The sequence below is a fragment of the Tetrao urogallus genome (assembly GCF_951394365.1).
Source record: "Tetrao urogallus genome assembly, chromosome: 3".
NCBI lineage: Eukaryota > Metazoa > Chordata > Aves > Galliformes > Phasianidae > Tetrao > Tetrao urogallus.
This window is the reverse complement of record NC_136815.1, coordinates 17,677,387-17,695,269: the sequence shown is the minus strand read 5'-3', so window position 1 is coordinate 17,695,269 and position 17,883 is coordinate 17,677,387. Positions and strand designations below refer to the sequence as shown.

The window sequence follows — 17,883 nt, the reverse complement described above, 5'->3', positions numbered from 1 at the left end:
TTCAAATTCAGTTCATTTTAGAAAAATGATATTTGGAGTGGTCACCTTCAGTTCTTTAACATGAGTTTTAAAAAAGGAGTCTCTATAATTATTTTTTTTTTCATAATAGTGGCGTTTCATTTTTAAAAAGCAGTCCTCTTAGTGGACCTAAGAGTTTCCTAGTTTCAAATTCTGATGCCGTTGTTGAATAACCTGGTATGTTTTTTGCATGTTTTATATATATATACATATATACTTAAGAAAACAACAACACTGCTAAAAAACAACAACATAAAAAGCCCACAACTAACTGACAGACATTGGATTCAGTTAGAGGATCTGGATTCAATTGTTCTTCTCTGGAAAAACTCTGCAGACACTTTCTTCTAAACCAAGCCTCCCCAAGCCATCAAGACATGGGGTTACTGAAGGGCAGTTTTTGAAGGCTACTGAGTGACAATGAAGTGACTTTGCAGCATCCCTATCCCTGTATGTTGCTTTCGTGAAGCCCTTCACCTTTTACCTCAGACAGTGATAGTAGGGCTGCTGAGGGCAGTGACATCCTGGTTTGTTCTCGGATCCACCACTGAAAGCTTTTAAAAGTCCAAGGGCCGAATCATCATGGTGGTGGAACGCAAGGAGTAGCTGGGGCCTTTGAAGTAGTGCCACTTGATACCATTGAGCTTTCCATGGTTTTGTCCAGCTGTATAGAACATCCCATTGAGATTGGAGGGGCCACAGGCATCAAACCACCAGCCTGAAAACATAAAAGAAAAACAATTATCTTCAAGGCTAGTAAGAGACTAAGATTACTAAGTAAGAGACTAAGATCATTTTCTAAGTTTAGCTGATTAGCAACTTCTGGCATGAACAAGTTTATAAAGCTCACAAGGGATCCTGGAATAAGAGATGGTGAGGGCAATTTTCTGTAGCCAGCTGTGCTGGAGAATACACTGATTTACAGATCCGGAAAAGTATTTAACAGCTGTTTGTATACAATGAATGTGAAGCAGGAACAATAAAGACAAACCGTTTTGCATGTTTAAACAGTAATACAGTTAATCCAATTCATGTAAACATACCATAATAAGACAATAACTCACAAAGAGTTTGCATAATTTTACTTATTTGGTTACTTTGAATATAGGTATGATTTAATTACTGGTATTTTTCTTGTTGCTTTGACTGTGATTTTTCTACTGCTCAGAAAATTTATACTTAGTTACAGTAAGATGTTCTTGGCTAGCATAGATTCTGAATATGGTTGTGCTGTGCTGTTATTACAGTATTGGTATGAAATATAATTAGTTTTCATAATGGTGTACATTGAGATAAACAGAATACCCATGCATGGACAGATGGTTTAGTTGGTTCATGTGGTAAGGTGTCAGAATGGCCAACTTCAATTAATGTGAATTCACCACCCACACAGTTTGAGCATGAACAACTGCATTCAGTCCCAGATTTTCCTACTGCTTTGAATGTAAAAAATATATTTAGTCTCAAGCTTCCTAAGCCACACTTTGAAATCTGCCTAATACAAAAACTTTGGGGTCATTAGTGTCAGGAAAGTCCTACCTCAGATCCATTTGAGATTTGTTCACTTCTCTCTCCAAGTTCTCATCTGGACTTAGAGAACTGACATATGTCCATTCAAATTTAAAGAACCAAAATGTTTTTTTTAGGCTCTCTATTTACTTGTCTGCAGGTAGCAGAATATTGTTAGTTAAGTGACTATCACTGACTAAGAAAAGTTATTACAAATACAATTGATTGGTATCATAAGTAGGATTAGAAAGTGCTGTCTTCTCTGCACCTCTATCCTGCCTGTTTTTTCCCTGCTTCTTCCTCACTGACCTGTTGAACTCTGAGTGCAGTCTCATCTATTTTATTCTTTCAGAAACACAGGGCAAGAAAAGTCTTCCCCAGCTCTTGTGCTTCCAGACTGTTGTTCCTGAAGCAGCACTGTGAGACTGTTCTGAAAAGTGAGGTGATGTAGATTTTGGAAAAATATAAAAATAGATAAAAATAGATATTTGCTTTTTGAAAACAAAACACCAGTCTGGTTTGCAGAATGATTTCATGAACTGTTGAGCCGGCATAAATGAAGGAGCAGTAAACTGCTCCTGAAGGAGCATCTCCCCTATGAAGAAAGGCTGAGTGAACTGGGTCTGTTTAGCCTCGAGAAAAGACAACTGAGAGGGGATCTAATCCAGGTTTATAAATATCTGAGGTATGAGGGCCATAGTGGTGAGGCCAGTCTCTTTTCAGTGGTACATGGAGACAGGACAAGGGGAAACGGACACAAGCTGCAGCACAGGAAGTTCCGCACAAATGTGCACAAGAACTTCTTTACAGTGAGGGTGACGGAGCACTGGAACAGGCTGCCCAGGGAGGTGGTGGAGTCTCCTTCTCTGGAGATGTTCAAGTCTCGCCTGGACGCCTACCTGTGTGACCTGCTGTGGTGAACCTGTTTTGGCAGGGGGGTTGGTCTTGATGATCGTTAGAGGTCCCTTTCAACCCCTGCAATTCTGTGATTCTTTGAATCTGAAACTGAGAAGTCAGGTCTAAAAAGAAATGCAACAGTTCAGCAACTTTTCAGCCTGAGATTTCTGGCAAAGAAAATGCATGTAGAGCAATACCTGCACCTTTGTGAGTGCTTTGTTAACAGAGCACTGACAATAAACCTGAAATACTTATCAAGTACTTGTGAATATTACTAACAGTGATGGAGTTTTTGTGGTTGAATGCAGAAAATTCAAACTTGCTATGAGTGCAGCTTTTGTTGCACATTGTATGCAAAAATATCATCTTGCCTTTAGACTTCTGTAGTGAAGATATGCTTATATGTCTTTAACCAGGGGAGAAAATGGGACAAGTGGTAAAAAAGTGATTCTTCAGATCTACTTTAAGTAGATGCTTTAAGATGAGATTAACCAGTAACCTCACTTAATTACATTCCCAAGATATCCAATAATAGAAGAACTCTAAATTAGTTAACTGTGATAAAGACATCAAACGCAGTGAGAGTACCCCACTCAAACTGCTTGCATGTTTTAGAATGGAAGAGCCTTGAGCAACATATGCAGCATCCCTTCTGCATGAATTTGATTATTTGCCCTTCAGATCCCATGAGCCCTGAGGTACCAAAAACCAGAAGTTACCAAAAAACCTACACAAAATTCGTTTTTCAACAGTATGAAAAGTTGAAACATTTTCATATTAAGGTGAATTTTAGTTTGTAAGGTGAATTTGAGTTTTAAGGAAAACTCTAAACAACATGAAACTTGGCAACAGTGTGATTACAGAACACAAATTGACAAAGATAAACTAGGTGACATGCTGACTCCAGTGAAGTTAGTGGGAGTTTTGCAGCATATCTTGATAGGAATGTATATATTATTTTTTTCTGCAATACCTTGCAGATTATCTATGTAATATAATGGGAAGATGCCTGGTTTAGACTGAGAAAGGCAGAATGAATTCCCAGGCTGCAAAGAGCTAATACTCCCAATGCCAAGAACATATTGACCTTGGTGGTTAGAAGCTCTACTTGTCATAAAGATTTGTGCAGCTTTTCTTCATAGTAAGCCCTATAGTCTTCTTGAATCTTCAGGTACAGTACACTGTACTAGTACAGGTTTTATGCATATTTCCATATAACATTGTTGTACTGAATACTTGCTTTTACTACTTTTATTTCTTCAGGCAAATAAAGACATGAAGTTTAGGTAATGGCTGTTACTCTTGATGGCTAGATTCTTGTTGCTTTAAAAAAGTCATCCCAGCATTATAAGTTGTCCAGGACCCCCTGCAAACCTATTTCAGGCACCAGTAGAGGCAAACAATGATGATCTAATGAGAGGCTACTGAACTCCGTGAGTGCCAGTGTGGACCGAAGTACAGAATTTTAACTTTCAGTGTGGCTCCCACTAAATTCTCCCCAATAAATTCTGAAAACAGAATTAAACTGTGAGAAGCTCCTTTTAGTAACGGGTGCTGCCCTAGTGAATCTTCCAGTATCCTCCTACTGACAGAGAGCCTTTTATCAATCTGTAATGAACACACTTACGAGGGTATGCTAAACCATACCCTACTACTATTGATAAAATACTGGCAGCAATTAGCCTATAGATTTAGTGTTTACACTGTTCTTTGTATTCAAATTCATATAATTTATGCTTCCAGCCCTGTAAAGTAATTTCTTAGATTTTGGATAATACTTAGTGTGTTTTTTTTTTTCAGAACTAACACTTCATAGTGAAATCTTAAGGGAAGAATTTATGCCAGATAAATTCTGGCAGACCTCTGTTTGAATACAATTGACCTCCCTTTGATTACAGTGATATACCTAAGGGGGTAATAAGTAAAGAAAGAGAAAGCTGTACAGATGATGTTTTACTGTAACAAGAGTATAATCTTGTAGAAACTTAAGACAAAGTTAAATAGAGAAAATCTAATTCTCATTTTTCAAAGCTGGAACACAGATGCAGTTGAGTTCTGTTTACAGTGCTGGGATGAAGATATGTCAAGCTGTGCTAGATACCATTTCATTCATCTTAAAGGAACTGCAACAGATGCATGAACTGACTTTTTAGGGAGAAGGTTTTCTGCAATGCTGTTCAAAATTGTGTTAAACAATGAAATGATTCAAAGATACATAAGATTTTACAAATATTTTGTGTGGACCACTTAATTCTCACATTGCAGACTTTTAATCAATTACTTCGTTCAAAATATGTTTTAATGAGCATTTTTTTTTCCTGCTGTATTGGATTTGTTTGTGAGGCCGTTCAATTTTTTAAAAAGATTTTTCGTAATACTGCATCAAGATGCTAGCTTTCCTTGCTTGTATCTTTCTTTTAAAAAACAAACAAACAAACAAACAAACAAACAAAAAAACCAACAACTTTTCCCTTTATTTATTTGCTTTTTTTTTTTTCTTTTTTCCCCATTTGATTATTTCTTTGTGTCTTCCCATGTAGTCCTCTAAAAACTCTTCACTCCCCATAGGGTCTCAGATTATCACAAAACTTACAAGTGCGTGTCTCAACACCAAAGTAACCATATTTGGATAAATGCAATTGAAATGTTTTGTTTTGTTTTGTTTTGTTTTTCCTACAAACTCAATTTTATAGACTGGGGAAAGAGGAATAGAAGAATAGAAGCAGTGCCTTTCTTGGTAGCTATGATGAAATGGGGGAACATAAAACTGAAGTACCTAAAAGAGATATCTGCAACACTGGCCAGTGCAGCAAGCAAAGCAGCTCCAGGGCTGTGAGACAATCTGAAACAAGGAAAGACTCCCAATAGTTAGATGTTAGCTCATTTCCTGATTTCCACAGGATTTTTCTCTACTGAAGAATCTTGTTTATGTTTCACTACAAAGTAATGGATTTCCCAAATGAGCATCAAGACCATTTGGAATAGCAGTAAGATTTTAACCTCAGATATAACTTTTGGCAATGATTTCTGACACTTGAATCATGCATACGGATCATGAAAAGTAGACATTATGAGAAATAATAGTAGAAGAAAGATATTAAAGTGACTAATGAAGTGATAAAGAGGAGGCTTTCACAAGAAGGTTAAGAAAGTTTTTACTTTAGATACACAGGTAGTTTCTTCAAGCTGCTGTCAACATCAATTGCTTAGTTACTAATGTGAAATGAGGATAGTCTTACAGTCTTCTGTGACTAACCCATTTTTAATAATTTTCTATTATAATTAGTAATTTTTCTACCAGGAATGCTATCATCTCTGTTCACAATAACAATCCTTAGGTCATAAAGTATATTGTCCAAACAAATAGTAATTTAGATGTTACATTGCTAGATTGTTTGAAAGTAAGCTATAAAAATAAATATGAATCACTCTTGTAGACAGTTGCTCTTCTGGAATAAAGCTCACTTATGTTTTGTGAAATCCTATGCACTGCTCTTTAATTACCATTGCTGTTACCTCTGAAAAGTCAAATGTCATCATCTATTTTCTTTAAATAAATAAATTCTGAATATTTCAGTCATCTTAAACCACCTATCAGTCTCATAGACCTGCATTTACCATATCTTTAGTTGAATATGATTGTACATTGAGGTAATCTACACAAAACAAAACCCAACCTAATAAAGTAGTATTGCTCAAATGAGTAATGATATTACTAGAAAAATATACTGAGAATCTTTTATAATGGTTATCTGCTTTTATGAATACAATTTTCATATAGTAGAAATTTTGTTTTCGAAAGTAAAAACATAGAAAAGGCTTTTCACAGAAAAAGCTTTTTATTCTCCAATGTTAGCAACTTTATGTTGTTTGTTTTTGCTTGTATAAAATGTAATTAAACATGCATATTTGTGGAACTTTTTTTAGTAACCTAGTGATCATCAATTCACAAACGAACTGTAAATCTAGTGTGAATTGAGAGCTTCCTAATATTAACTTATTATTAGCTTAATCTCAACTTTGATGAGAGACTATTAGTTGCTTTCTACATGCTAAAGGAAGAGATGTCTAAAATCTGAACTGCTGATAATCCTTTCTTTATTCTTCAGCCTTGTCTCTCCCTCTTGATTACTGTGAACATCTCTAACTTCAGTAAGATTCAAATACAGTCTGGACAATAATGTCCAAAATTTGAATGATACATTCTTATGATTTTATGGAACAAATGGATTCTATAAAACCAGTGTCTCTTTCTAGCCTTCTGGTTTTGTTCATAAAATTTTAGTGAATTTGGCAATAAAACCAATAAGAAAAATTTTTAATGCAAATATACCTAAACAGCCTTTAATGTTTGGAAGACTATTTTATGAACGATTTCAATATTTCCAATCTTTTCTTTGAGATAAGTTAGATGGTAATACTTAGGCTCTTAAAGGTTGTTCTTCCACTGATAACTTCTCAGCTAGAAGACTGGGTCCAGCAGTAAAATATACCTTAAGGTATACTTGTAGCAACGTGGTGGACTCCAAAGAAGGTACTGTAAGGGGATTTATGTTTTCTTAGTCTAGAATACAGAAGACAGAAGGGAATTTCTAAAAATCTCAAATTTATAAGAAAGCTGCTAGGAAAAAAAGCATTTTTTTCAAAGGAGTGCAAGGAAGAATCCATTCTTTCCAGTAATAAAGGATAGAACAAAATGGGACTAAGCTAAATTGTCATAGACTTAGTTTAAACATCAAGAAAAACTTTCTGATGCTTAGTGTAGCCAAAATCAGCAACAGATTGTATTATAAGACAAAATCTTTATCATTAGAAATCTTGATGATGAATAGAAAGACAAAAATAAACGGTTTGAGAAGAACAGAAGAATCTGTCATGGGTAGGAAGGTTGTTTCCAGGCCTATTTTCTATTGTCTGTTAGACTGTTGGGTTGGTCAGACTATGGCTTAGATGTTGGTACTTGATACTCTGAAAATAAAATTAGAATTTAACTGTGAGTATATAGACATTAAGTCATTAAGTCATTATCATCATAAGTAATTATCTTTTCATATCAACTGAAAGATATACTCCGTTTATAATACTAATAAATTGTGAAGTAAAAATAATATGAAACTTGCAGACTGATGGACATGTTCTCATCAAAATACATAAATAGAACTAATTTATATGTCAGTCACTGCTTGGTTCTGCTTGTTCTCCTAATGCTTTATTACTATTGTCCATACTTAGCATTTATAAACATGGTAATATAATGATGATTTCTTAGTAGTTATATGTCTAATGAGATACATCTAACAAAAATAACCGAAGGATCCTACAAGTATCTGCTGAAAGAGCTGGGGCTGCTCTTACAAGGATAAGCTGAAATCTGGGGCTGTTCATCCTAGAGAAAAGAAGGATCCAAAATGACTTGATGGCAGCCTTTCAATATCTAAAGGGGAGCTACAGGAAAGAAGAGGACAGACTCTTTAGCATGATCTGTGGTGATAGAACAAGGGGTAATGGCTTCAAGCTTAAAGAGGACAGATTTAGGTTGGACATAAGGAAAAAGTCTCTTACAGTGAGAGTGCTGAGGCAATGGAACAAAGATATGGAGGATGCTCTGTCCCTGTAGACTTTCAAGGCAAGTCTGGATAAGGCCCTAGGCAATCTGATCTAGCTGTGGATACTCCTGTTCATTGCAGAGGAGTTGGACTAGATGGTCTTTAAAGGTCCCTCGCATCCCTAAGTATTCTATGATTGTATGATTTCAATATTTCCAGCATAAATCAATGCAATTCCAATAACTTCATATCTACGTGGTGGTTATATGCCTCTGTCTACAAAACATTTGGTAGTATAAATGATTCTTCATGGATGGTGTTTTTGCTACGTAACATTTTTATGAAAACAACAATAAGTGGAACATAAACATTGGTTCTTTCCTACATAAATGGACATATATCCTTGGGATTCACGCCAGATAATTTCAAGTTGCACTGAGGTTACTACTTTCAAAGCTTTTGTTTCAAATAAAATATAACAGAAGCTGTATTTTTGTATTCTGACCGGATCACATGCAGTCAGAGTTCTACATTTAAACAGGAATTTCCCTCCAAAAAAGATAAGAATCCTCTATATTTCTCTTGCCAGAGATTTGTAAAATTTGCCACTTGGAGAAACAAGAAGTAAAACAATAAATGCACACTGTTTTGGATTGCCCATTAAGCAGTGTCTCATCAAATAGTCAAGAAATATACCAAGGACTGTTAAATATATTCATGGGAAATGTCTCTGATTTAAGAAACCCTTGAGATGCAGAAGATTGAGACTAGGGAAATGCACAGGGGGAGTATTATTTGTTTGCATTGTTTTTACACCCATGTTGAGGTATCTACTGTTTACTGTTGCTGGAGACAGAAGACTAGACAAGTGGGCCTCTACTTCCTGTCAATTAAAAAAAATCTAAATAATTCTATGCTTTTTCAGTCTTAGCTAGAGATCTAGAATGTTGCCATATCACTTTGACAAGCTTAATAAAAGATTAATTGTGTTCTCATGTATCATCTGAAGTTAAATATCTGTGTAAACATCTCAGTTTGTCGCAAAGGCAAGCCAAACAAAGTATATTTAGACTTTCACTGTAGTCCAAGTTACTCTAAGTTACTCTAAGTTATTTTGCAGTGCCTGTAGGTGATTGCACAAATAATTTCTGGGGCTCAGTTGACAGGTGGTACCCTGCAGGATGCTCTAATTTGGCCTGATGCCAACAGATCTGATCCACAGATATTAAGTGCTCTTTCACTGCAAAACAATCTGAAGTTCCTTGAATACCTATCCAGTGCTTCTTTCTGAGGAGAATTCGTTACATTTAAAGTGTTCTATCTTACAAAAAGCTCTGCATGTAGATCACTGGCATACTCTTCTAGAAATTTTCCAAGTTTTCCATAAAAAAAACAACAGCTAAAACATTTAACTTCTGTAAAAAAGTTCACAGGAGTTGAGAATCCAGCTCATATGAGAACATACTAAAACTATTCTTTCAAATAAGTATTAGGATAGAGTCAACCAGCAGAACATGGCTCTCAAAAGGACAAGGAGCACAAAAACACAAAATTTTGTTGATGCTATATGATAATATGCTCGCTACTCTTTTTTTTTTTTATTCTGGGGGAGAAGGAGGGTAGAAAGGAGGAGAAAAAATATTTTTTACATAGACCAAATAAAACTGACAACAAGCAAGATCACAGACAGAAATGTGTGTTTTCCTTACATTTTTATTTTCAGCCTTGACTGTAACCATATCACAGTTCTGAGCTTCAGCTTATCTCAGGCTTTATTCCTGACATAAATATATTCAGTTCACCTCATAGAGATAACAAGATCATCCAAACTGTCAAGATAGCAAGGAACCTGCCTTTGGATTTCATATCATTCATCATTAATGTGCTGTCTGTGATGTTGCCAAAACTAACAGAAAGTCTGATAACTTTCAAAAAAAAAAAAAAAAAAAGATCTTTTCCAAAGCCACTTTTGAATTGCTACTTTAATCAGTCTTTTTTTCTGTGACATAAAACCGAAATCTACTCGTTAAACAGATGTTTTGGTATTTAATTCAATTTTGGATTGTTGCACAGGAATGAGAAAGTCTTTTTCAAAGAGTAAATCGTAGCAATATTTGTTGAAGATATAAAGGGAGGTTGATTCATGTTTCAAAGCACGGCTGAGGTCTTTCTCTTCCTGAAGAACTACACCTTACTAAAGGCTGCATAGCTGCTTCAGTCACCTTTTTTCAAGGCCTAGTTGCATCTCCTTTTACACTGCAGACATTTGTTCTATCTGTGATTTCCTCACCCTCTGGTAATTCACCCCACTCCCATTTATTCTTTTTAGATGCTACCAGCATATTCCAATCTGTGGTTTTCCTGCTGATTTACGGGACTGCTACAGCAAAATACATGTGAATCTTTGTGGAATGGTTGTTCAACAGCAGGCTGACCTCAGTAGGGCATTGACCTGCCACATAAGTCAGGGTAGGAAAATAAACAAAACCCACCGATCCCAGATTTAGCTGTCTAGGAGCAGAGGTGGTTTTCAGATACATGAATGAATATGCACTTCAGCACAGATATAACTCCCATTTAGGAGATTCTCACTGGGCTCTGACCTGCCCTGGAAGTATTTATCCATTTAGCATGGTCTCTGAGGAGAAAGATAATAGTTTTAATTAAAATCAACTATTGACTTCTTACCCGCTATTTGCCCAGAAGTAACTTTCGCTACGCAAATGGGAAAGCACTCTCTGATCGCTTGTCTGCTGGAAGAAGTTTCATGAACTGACATTTAATAAAAAAGTCAACTCCTTAAAGACTCTCCCACCTGGGTAATATCCAATTAGGAAAGAGAATGAGGAGGTAGGCTGTGCATTTGCTAAGAATTTCCACTGGAAAAATCATCTTCTGTTAAGAAGTGTTAATCTTAAGCGTTAAATATGCCTGAATGTGGCCCGAGTTGGATATACTCAGAGTGCCAGCAACCACAAATAATATCAGGTTTAAAGTCTAATTCAAAATACAGAATAATTTTTATGCTCCAGAGTTTTTTCCAAGAAAGTTAGAAATCACAGAGGGAGATTCTCAGAAGATCGGATGTGAAGATAAGAGCCCTTCTTGGTAATGCAGTCTATGAATCAAAGAATCACAGTGCAAGATTTCTCCTTCAGTGCTGTCGAAGAGGTAAAAATGACCTTGCCCTTTCATACTGACTTGCCCATTCACTAACTCAGAATTAGCACCAATTTTAAGAGAAATTTCTGACTCTTTTGCAGGTCTTTAGGCATCTATATGAGGAGCTAACCTTGGATATTCCTCCTCCACATTGGAGGGAACAGATATCAGTTACATTTGCTATATTTACTGGTAGTCATATTGATTTCGTTCTTTCAGGTACTCAAATGTTACATCTCTGTGATCTCCCCTCACCTCAGTTCCTCCCTCTTGTCTTCTGCATTTTGACTCTGCTCACTAAGGATTTGTTTTAAACATTATAAAACACCTAAGTGCCATGATTTGAGTCTACAAGTATGAGAACATAAGACAGAGAGCTGAATCTCAGTAGTTATTTCAATAATAGTATCACACAGGTCCCTAGATTGCATCATTATAGGTGTCACTACTGCAAGCCATAGTCAAAACAGCAGTCCATGGAGTGGTGACATGTGAACTCCCTACTGAAAAAAAGTACAAGAGCCATCCCTCAGAGGATAGAGTGATAGGAACTGTCTTTTGGGATAGGAAGGGTGTGATTCTTTTGGATTTTCTGGATTCCAGACAAACCATCAACTCTGAATGCTACATCACAACGCTGACAAAACTGAAGGTTCAAACTTCCAGAGTCAGTCCAGAGAAGAAAACCTTTCTCTTGCAACAAAATTAATGCTAGGCCTCATTTAGAAGACCGTAGATCACACTGCTAATTTTGGATGGACTCTCCTGCCACATTCACCGTACAATTTGGAAATATTTTCCATCTATTCTGCCCAATGAAATAACTGTGCAGGCAACATTTTCCTAGCAATGATGTCATCAAAGCAGCTGTGAAACAATGTTGTGAAACATCTGCTGTTGCAGATTGTTATGGGCCTAGTGTGCAGGTTCTTCCTGTTCACTGCTGGTGAGCATGCATAGATAATGGTGGTGACTGTGTTGAAAAATAGTGTTTTGTAGCTGCGAATTTGATCTACCAAATTGTGTTATTGTGCTTTTTGTATCTGCTGTAATTTCCATGGAAATAAATAGCAGACATTATTTTCAGAATGAAATATATTTCTATTTCCCTGCCCTTTCTCTCTTCTTTTTCAGAGGTATTTTTTTCCAGCATCTTATAAACATCTTTCTCCCTTCTTCATTTCTTTATTTCTTCCCTCCTTGCCTTTCTTACCTCAACAAGAACGCTAACTTGTGCTTTCCCTATTGAATTTGTTGCCACAAATTTGTTGTGGGGTGTTGGCACTACCACAACGTACATGAAGAAAAGAGTAGAAGTAATAATAATAAAAGGAATTTTCACATAGTACTTACACATCCATGCATGCAACTTCATCCATATTTGCTTAAGGAAAATAGAGTGGACTCCCAACAACGTATTACATATTTTTAGAGTTGTACTCACCTCCAGTTAACATGAGAGCACATTTACACATGCAGTTGTCATTGTCAGCATCTTTTGTACTGAATTCAGCACCATGCAGGATCAGGCTACTCTGTTTTCCAGCTGTTCCACTATGACCTTTTAAATAAAGCCTGAAACAGCAAGAGAAAACAATCAATGTCACCAAAAGGAACCATAAAATATCAAGATCTCTTTGCATATGAAGTTTGCCCTGCACACAGTACATTCGGAAACTTTAGAAACGTCTTGTGTTTTTGCTCAGTCTCTTCTTTTATTTTAGTAAAATGAGGACATTCAGTTTTTTCCAGTGTATCTGTAGTCCCTGTAGGACATAGTCCCTGCACCATGGCAGAATTGAGCACAGGGAATCCACTTTGGAAAGCATAAGAAAGTGGAAGGTGTCAAAGACAGGAAAGGGAATGAAAAGAGGTGCCCAGAGATCTGCAATACACTGATACAATGATTGAATATTTATGTAGCTGTTCTCTTTACATGATACAAAAACAGTACTTCCTGCTAATGGTAATCATGTTATTAATCCCTATGCTTGAAAGGGTGTTTCATCAGTTTCAGAATTTTTAATTCCATCAGTTACATGACAAGCCAGGAACTTACTTCTGCCAAAGCTGTCTCTGAGTGATGAATGGAAAATAACTAAGAGTTCAAGCCACAGAAGTCTTAGTGATTTGCAGTGCTAAATATCTCTTTCCTTAAGGAGCCCTGTCAACTAGTTGAAAACACAACCATGACCCAGGAATCTAAGCCCGACTCCAGCAAGTAACGACAGCATTTGCATTGCTCAGCAACGCAATGCCCAAAGTCAAATGCACCAGCTACAAGGATGTTGAATGGGACACTTTTGTCCCACCAGAGAAACAAGAGAGGACACGGCTACGTCTGTCCTGAGTTCACAGCTACAGGGGCAAACACATGGAAATGCTGAGGAAAGAAAATAAGGTTGCATACAATGTTTTTCTTGCCTCCATGTAAGCATCTCTGGGAGACGGACATCATGAGGAGACTGACAATTGCAGCAAAATCTACTTCCTGCACATTGCTACATAAATCAAGCGTCTGGCTTGTAATTTTTTCATAAAACTTTACTGGAAAATGAGGGTATATTTCGCTAATAATGTCTTCATATACATGAAAAAGGAGACAGTATCTCAGAGTCTTCTGGAGAAATATGAAGCCATAATGTCTCCCAGGAGCAAGCCTTATCACTGGGGCCAGAGAAAGGGGAAGAAGCATCCTATACTTATCTCACTGAAGCTGTAAAGGAAGGAATACAGGAGGAATAGGGAAAACCAACAACATGATTTGGGATAGATTGCTTTACTAAGAGAAGGTGAGAAACAAGTTTCTTCTAGGGTTATTGAAGAAGGATATGTATATCTCCGAAATACTGAATGAGTAATGGGCTCAGAAGTAGAACTTAAGCTGTAAAACGGGAGATAAGTGACTTTCTAGGATTTACAGATGGAAGTCGTATCCTAGAAAAATGCCTTCCTAACTTCAACAAACACAGTAAAAAAGAGCAGCAGTTATGATTCGCTGATTGTGGTTACTGCCTCTCAGATTTTGTTCAGTTTAATCCAGTGACTTTGGATGAATAAAAAAGCAAATGCCTTAGACAGAATGTCATTCCTACTTTTGTTTATATGAAGATAGATAATTTGCTTCAAATTGATCATAGTGTCAACAGCAGAAGTGGGGAACATCCCTAACCCAGTCTATTATACAAAATTAGCAGTTAAGACATTGGCATCATTCAGAGATTGGAAGACGAGTCTGTTTACTAGACATAAATTAATAAGATGCAGTTCTCCCACAGAACTTTGTGTTTGAAGATCTCCTTTTGAGAGGGAGGAGAAGGGACATGCAGATACCATATGGCAGCTTTCCTTTACCAAGTACACATACTAGTTTAGTTGCACGCATCTATGGATGTTAGATCCACGCAAACCCAACCTCGTTAAACTTGTAATGGAACCTTGTTACAGAAGAGCATCTTCTCTGTATCCTAGTGAAGACATGTAGGAGTCTTATGCCGTATTACCGAGACATCTCAAGATGTGGAGTTATATAATTACTGCTTGGGGATCTAGAGAGTCTAAAATTCACACTTTCAGACTGGCTTAAACTTCACCTAATTTTCACTTAAATTCTTCCAATGTACTTATTTTCCATATTTAACAATGGAAACAGTAGATGCTTCACCTTAATATATTAAAATAAAAAATTATGAAAGACAATTGTCAGAACTATCTTTCCAACAGATACCTTCATTTGATTTTGATGCTGCTTGTCACCTGATCTGAATCTGATGATTAAATAACTTTAGGTTCAATTATTAGAGTAAATTTTATCTATAGATAAGTATATACACATATACATATAAAAATTCTTGGATTAGATGTAAATACTTTGCACAGTCAAATACTTTTGAATGCAAAGAAAGGATAAGGCAAATTGTAAGCCACAAGAAAAGATCACAAACACTCTAAGAAGCCTAACAAGGAACAACCAAGGAACAAAAGTACAGCAAGATCATTACACTATACTCTTGTCCAATCACAGTGGCAATTATCCCATAATTGTAATGTTAGTCTATCAAAGCATGCTTTCTTTAGATAAAATTACATTAAGATCTGGCTTTGTTCATTGTTTCTTTGTTCCACATAAAGTAAAGGCTGGAATTGATCTCAACTTCATTCACTGGAATTTTGCCTTGTTTTGCAAGCTGTGCCTAATTTTTTGCAGAACAAAATAAACTTCTCTGAGGTTGTGTTGATAGAAAAATTACTTTTCACATGATATCTACAATCTGATTTCAAAATGCCACTATATCAGCAACACCAAAACTCATAGAAGTCTCATAAAGTCAGTATGAAAAGTGAATACTATTTACTTAAATCAGGAAGACAATGCTAGCCAGGTTTTTTTTATTAATGATCAACACTGTAAAACTCACTTAGTCCAATAAAAAATATTCTTATACTGTAAGAAAACACTAAAGAAAAAAAAATGTGTGTGTGGTGATGTGCAGTGTTTTCCCCAGCGGGGTAGGCATTAGAATTATTTACAAGCTCTTGCACTGATATTTTATAAACATTCCACTCACAGCAGATTTAATCTTGCCAGTTATGTCTGACTTTTCCTGAACACCATAGACCTCCATGACTTAGCTCTAAACCTGAAGTAAGCAACTGTAGTAGGTTTACCATACTACAGCAGTGAAAAGATGAGCCATATTCTGAGGCTACAAGATGAAACAGGTTAAAAAGTGTGACAGCGGCCAAAAAAGAGAACAGCTTTAGTAAGGCCGCCATAACATCCTTCTCTCCAAATTGGAAAGATATGGATCTAAAGGGTGGACTATTTGCTGGACAAGGAACTGGTTGCAAGATTGTACCCAGAGAGTGGTGCTCAATGGCTCAATGTCCATATGGTGATTAGTGACAAGTAGTGTCTCTCAGTTGTCACTACTGGAACCAGTGTTCTTTAATATCTTCATCAATGACATCAACAGTAGCATCGACTACATTTTTAGCATGTTTGTGGATGACACTAAGCTGTGTGATGCAGTTGACACATCAAGGGATAGGATGTCACCCAGAGAGACCTAGACAGGATCAAGCAGTGTGCTGAGGTTAACCTCATGAGATTTAACAAATCGAACTGCAGTGTCTTACACCTAAGTCATGGCAACCCCAGCTATTGATAAAGCTGGGGAACAAAAGGATTGAGTGCAGCCCTGCCAAAAAGGACCTGGAGGTATTGCTGAGTGGTAAACTGGTCATGAACCAGTAATATGTCCTTGTAGCCCAGAAAGCCAACCGTATCAAGGGCTGCATCAAAAGAAACATGGCCAGCAGATTGAGGAAGGCAATCTTGCTCCTCTCCTCTGCTCTGGTGAGAAGTCACCTGAGTACTGTGTCTAGATGTGGAGTCCTCAGTACTGGAGAGACATGGATTTGTTAGAGCACATCCAGAGGAGGGTCACAAAAATGATCCAAAGGATGGAATACCTCTCCTATGGGGACAATCTGAGAGAGTTGGGGCTGTTCAGCCTGTAGAAGAGAAGGCTCCAAGGTGGCCTGATAGCAGCCTTTCAAATATATAAATGGAGGGTAATAAGTAAGACGGTAACAGACTCTAGCAGAGTCTGTTGTGATAGGACAAAAGGAAATGGTTTAAAACTAAAATAGGAAATTTAGACTGGATATGAGGAAAACAGAGTTATATGGTAAGAATAGTGAAGCACTGGAACGGGTTACCCAGAGAGGTAGCAGATGTCCCGTCCTTGCAAATTTTGAAGTCCAGCTGGATGGGGCTCTGAGCAGCCTGATCCAGCTGTAGATGTAGGGATCTGTTCCAACTCAAATAATTCTGTGATGCAATGATTCCATGAAGTGGGAATATTTTGCTAAATATCTTTCTACCTAAATTGATGTCGCCAAAAGAGTTCGGAATACATGATACGGTAAAGTTGGCACTACACTGGGTCAAAACTTAGGCTGAAGTAAAACAAAACTGATACTGAAGCAGCTGGTTATTCTGCTTCTGAACTTCCATTCAAACCATATGTGTCACAGTCAACATGATGTGAGATTAGCACATCACTGTCCTTCACTAGAGAGTGATGATTCTGCTGGCCCTCAGTCAGCAGTAGGTTTCTTATAATTTAGGCTTAGTTAAGTTCTTACTGATAACAGAATCAAATTGGTAGGATTGAATCTTTAAAAGAAGCTCTGTATAGCTATCAGGACAGAATTGCCCTGATTTAGAAAAGACAGTGATTAAGGGTGGAGTTCTTGCTTGTACTTATAAAAGACTAAGGAAAAGAAGTCAAAAATAAAAAAGGAAACTCGTTTTCCAAACAAAAATTTAGGGGCAGTTTCGGGATGCCTGCCTTCCCAATTACTCACTGCAGGGAAGTTCTGAAGATCAAGAACAGTATTTGAAACACTTCTTAGTTTTACAGTTTTGGCAAAAAAAGCAAAGTTGTGGTGAAATAAACAAGAAGCCTTCATCTATATACAACGAAATTAAAGTAGCAACAAATAAGCATTGGCAAATAAATATGAGTAAACAGGACTAAGTAAAACGCTAAGTGTGTATATTGAGTTATAAGGACATCTGATGACTTTCCTATGAAATTTTAAGATCATAATGAAGAGCACAGCAGATGATGTTACTTATTTACAGAAAAGCAAATTTGTTCATTAAAGTGCCTTAGGAAAGACAGCATACTAAGGAAAAGCAATTGTTATGTCTTATCTAACGAGTGTTAGAAATTCCCTC

At 36.8% G+C, this 17,883-nt stretch overlaps 1 protein-coding gene across 1 annotated transcript in view; it reads right to left on the bottom strand.

Moving 5' to 3' along the window:
- Positions 1-575: 575 nt before the first annotated feature.
- ANGPT1 (angiopoietin 1) overlaps positions 576-17,883 on the bottom strand; it is a gene marked incomplete at both ends in the record, with an annotated part of 160,010 nt that continues 142,702 nt past the window's right edge. The window contains 2 exons of the mRNA XM_079533382.1: positions 576-736; positions 12,577-12,707. Of these exons, the coding sequence (XP_079389508.1) occupies positions 576-736; positions 12,577-12,707 (292 nt within the window). The remainder of the gene's footprint in view (positions 737-12,576; positions 12,708-17,883) is intronic.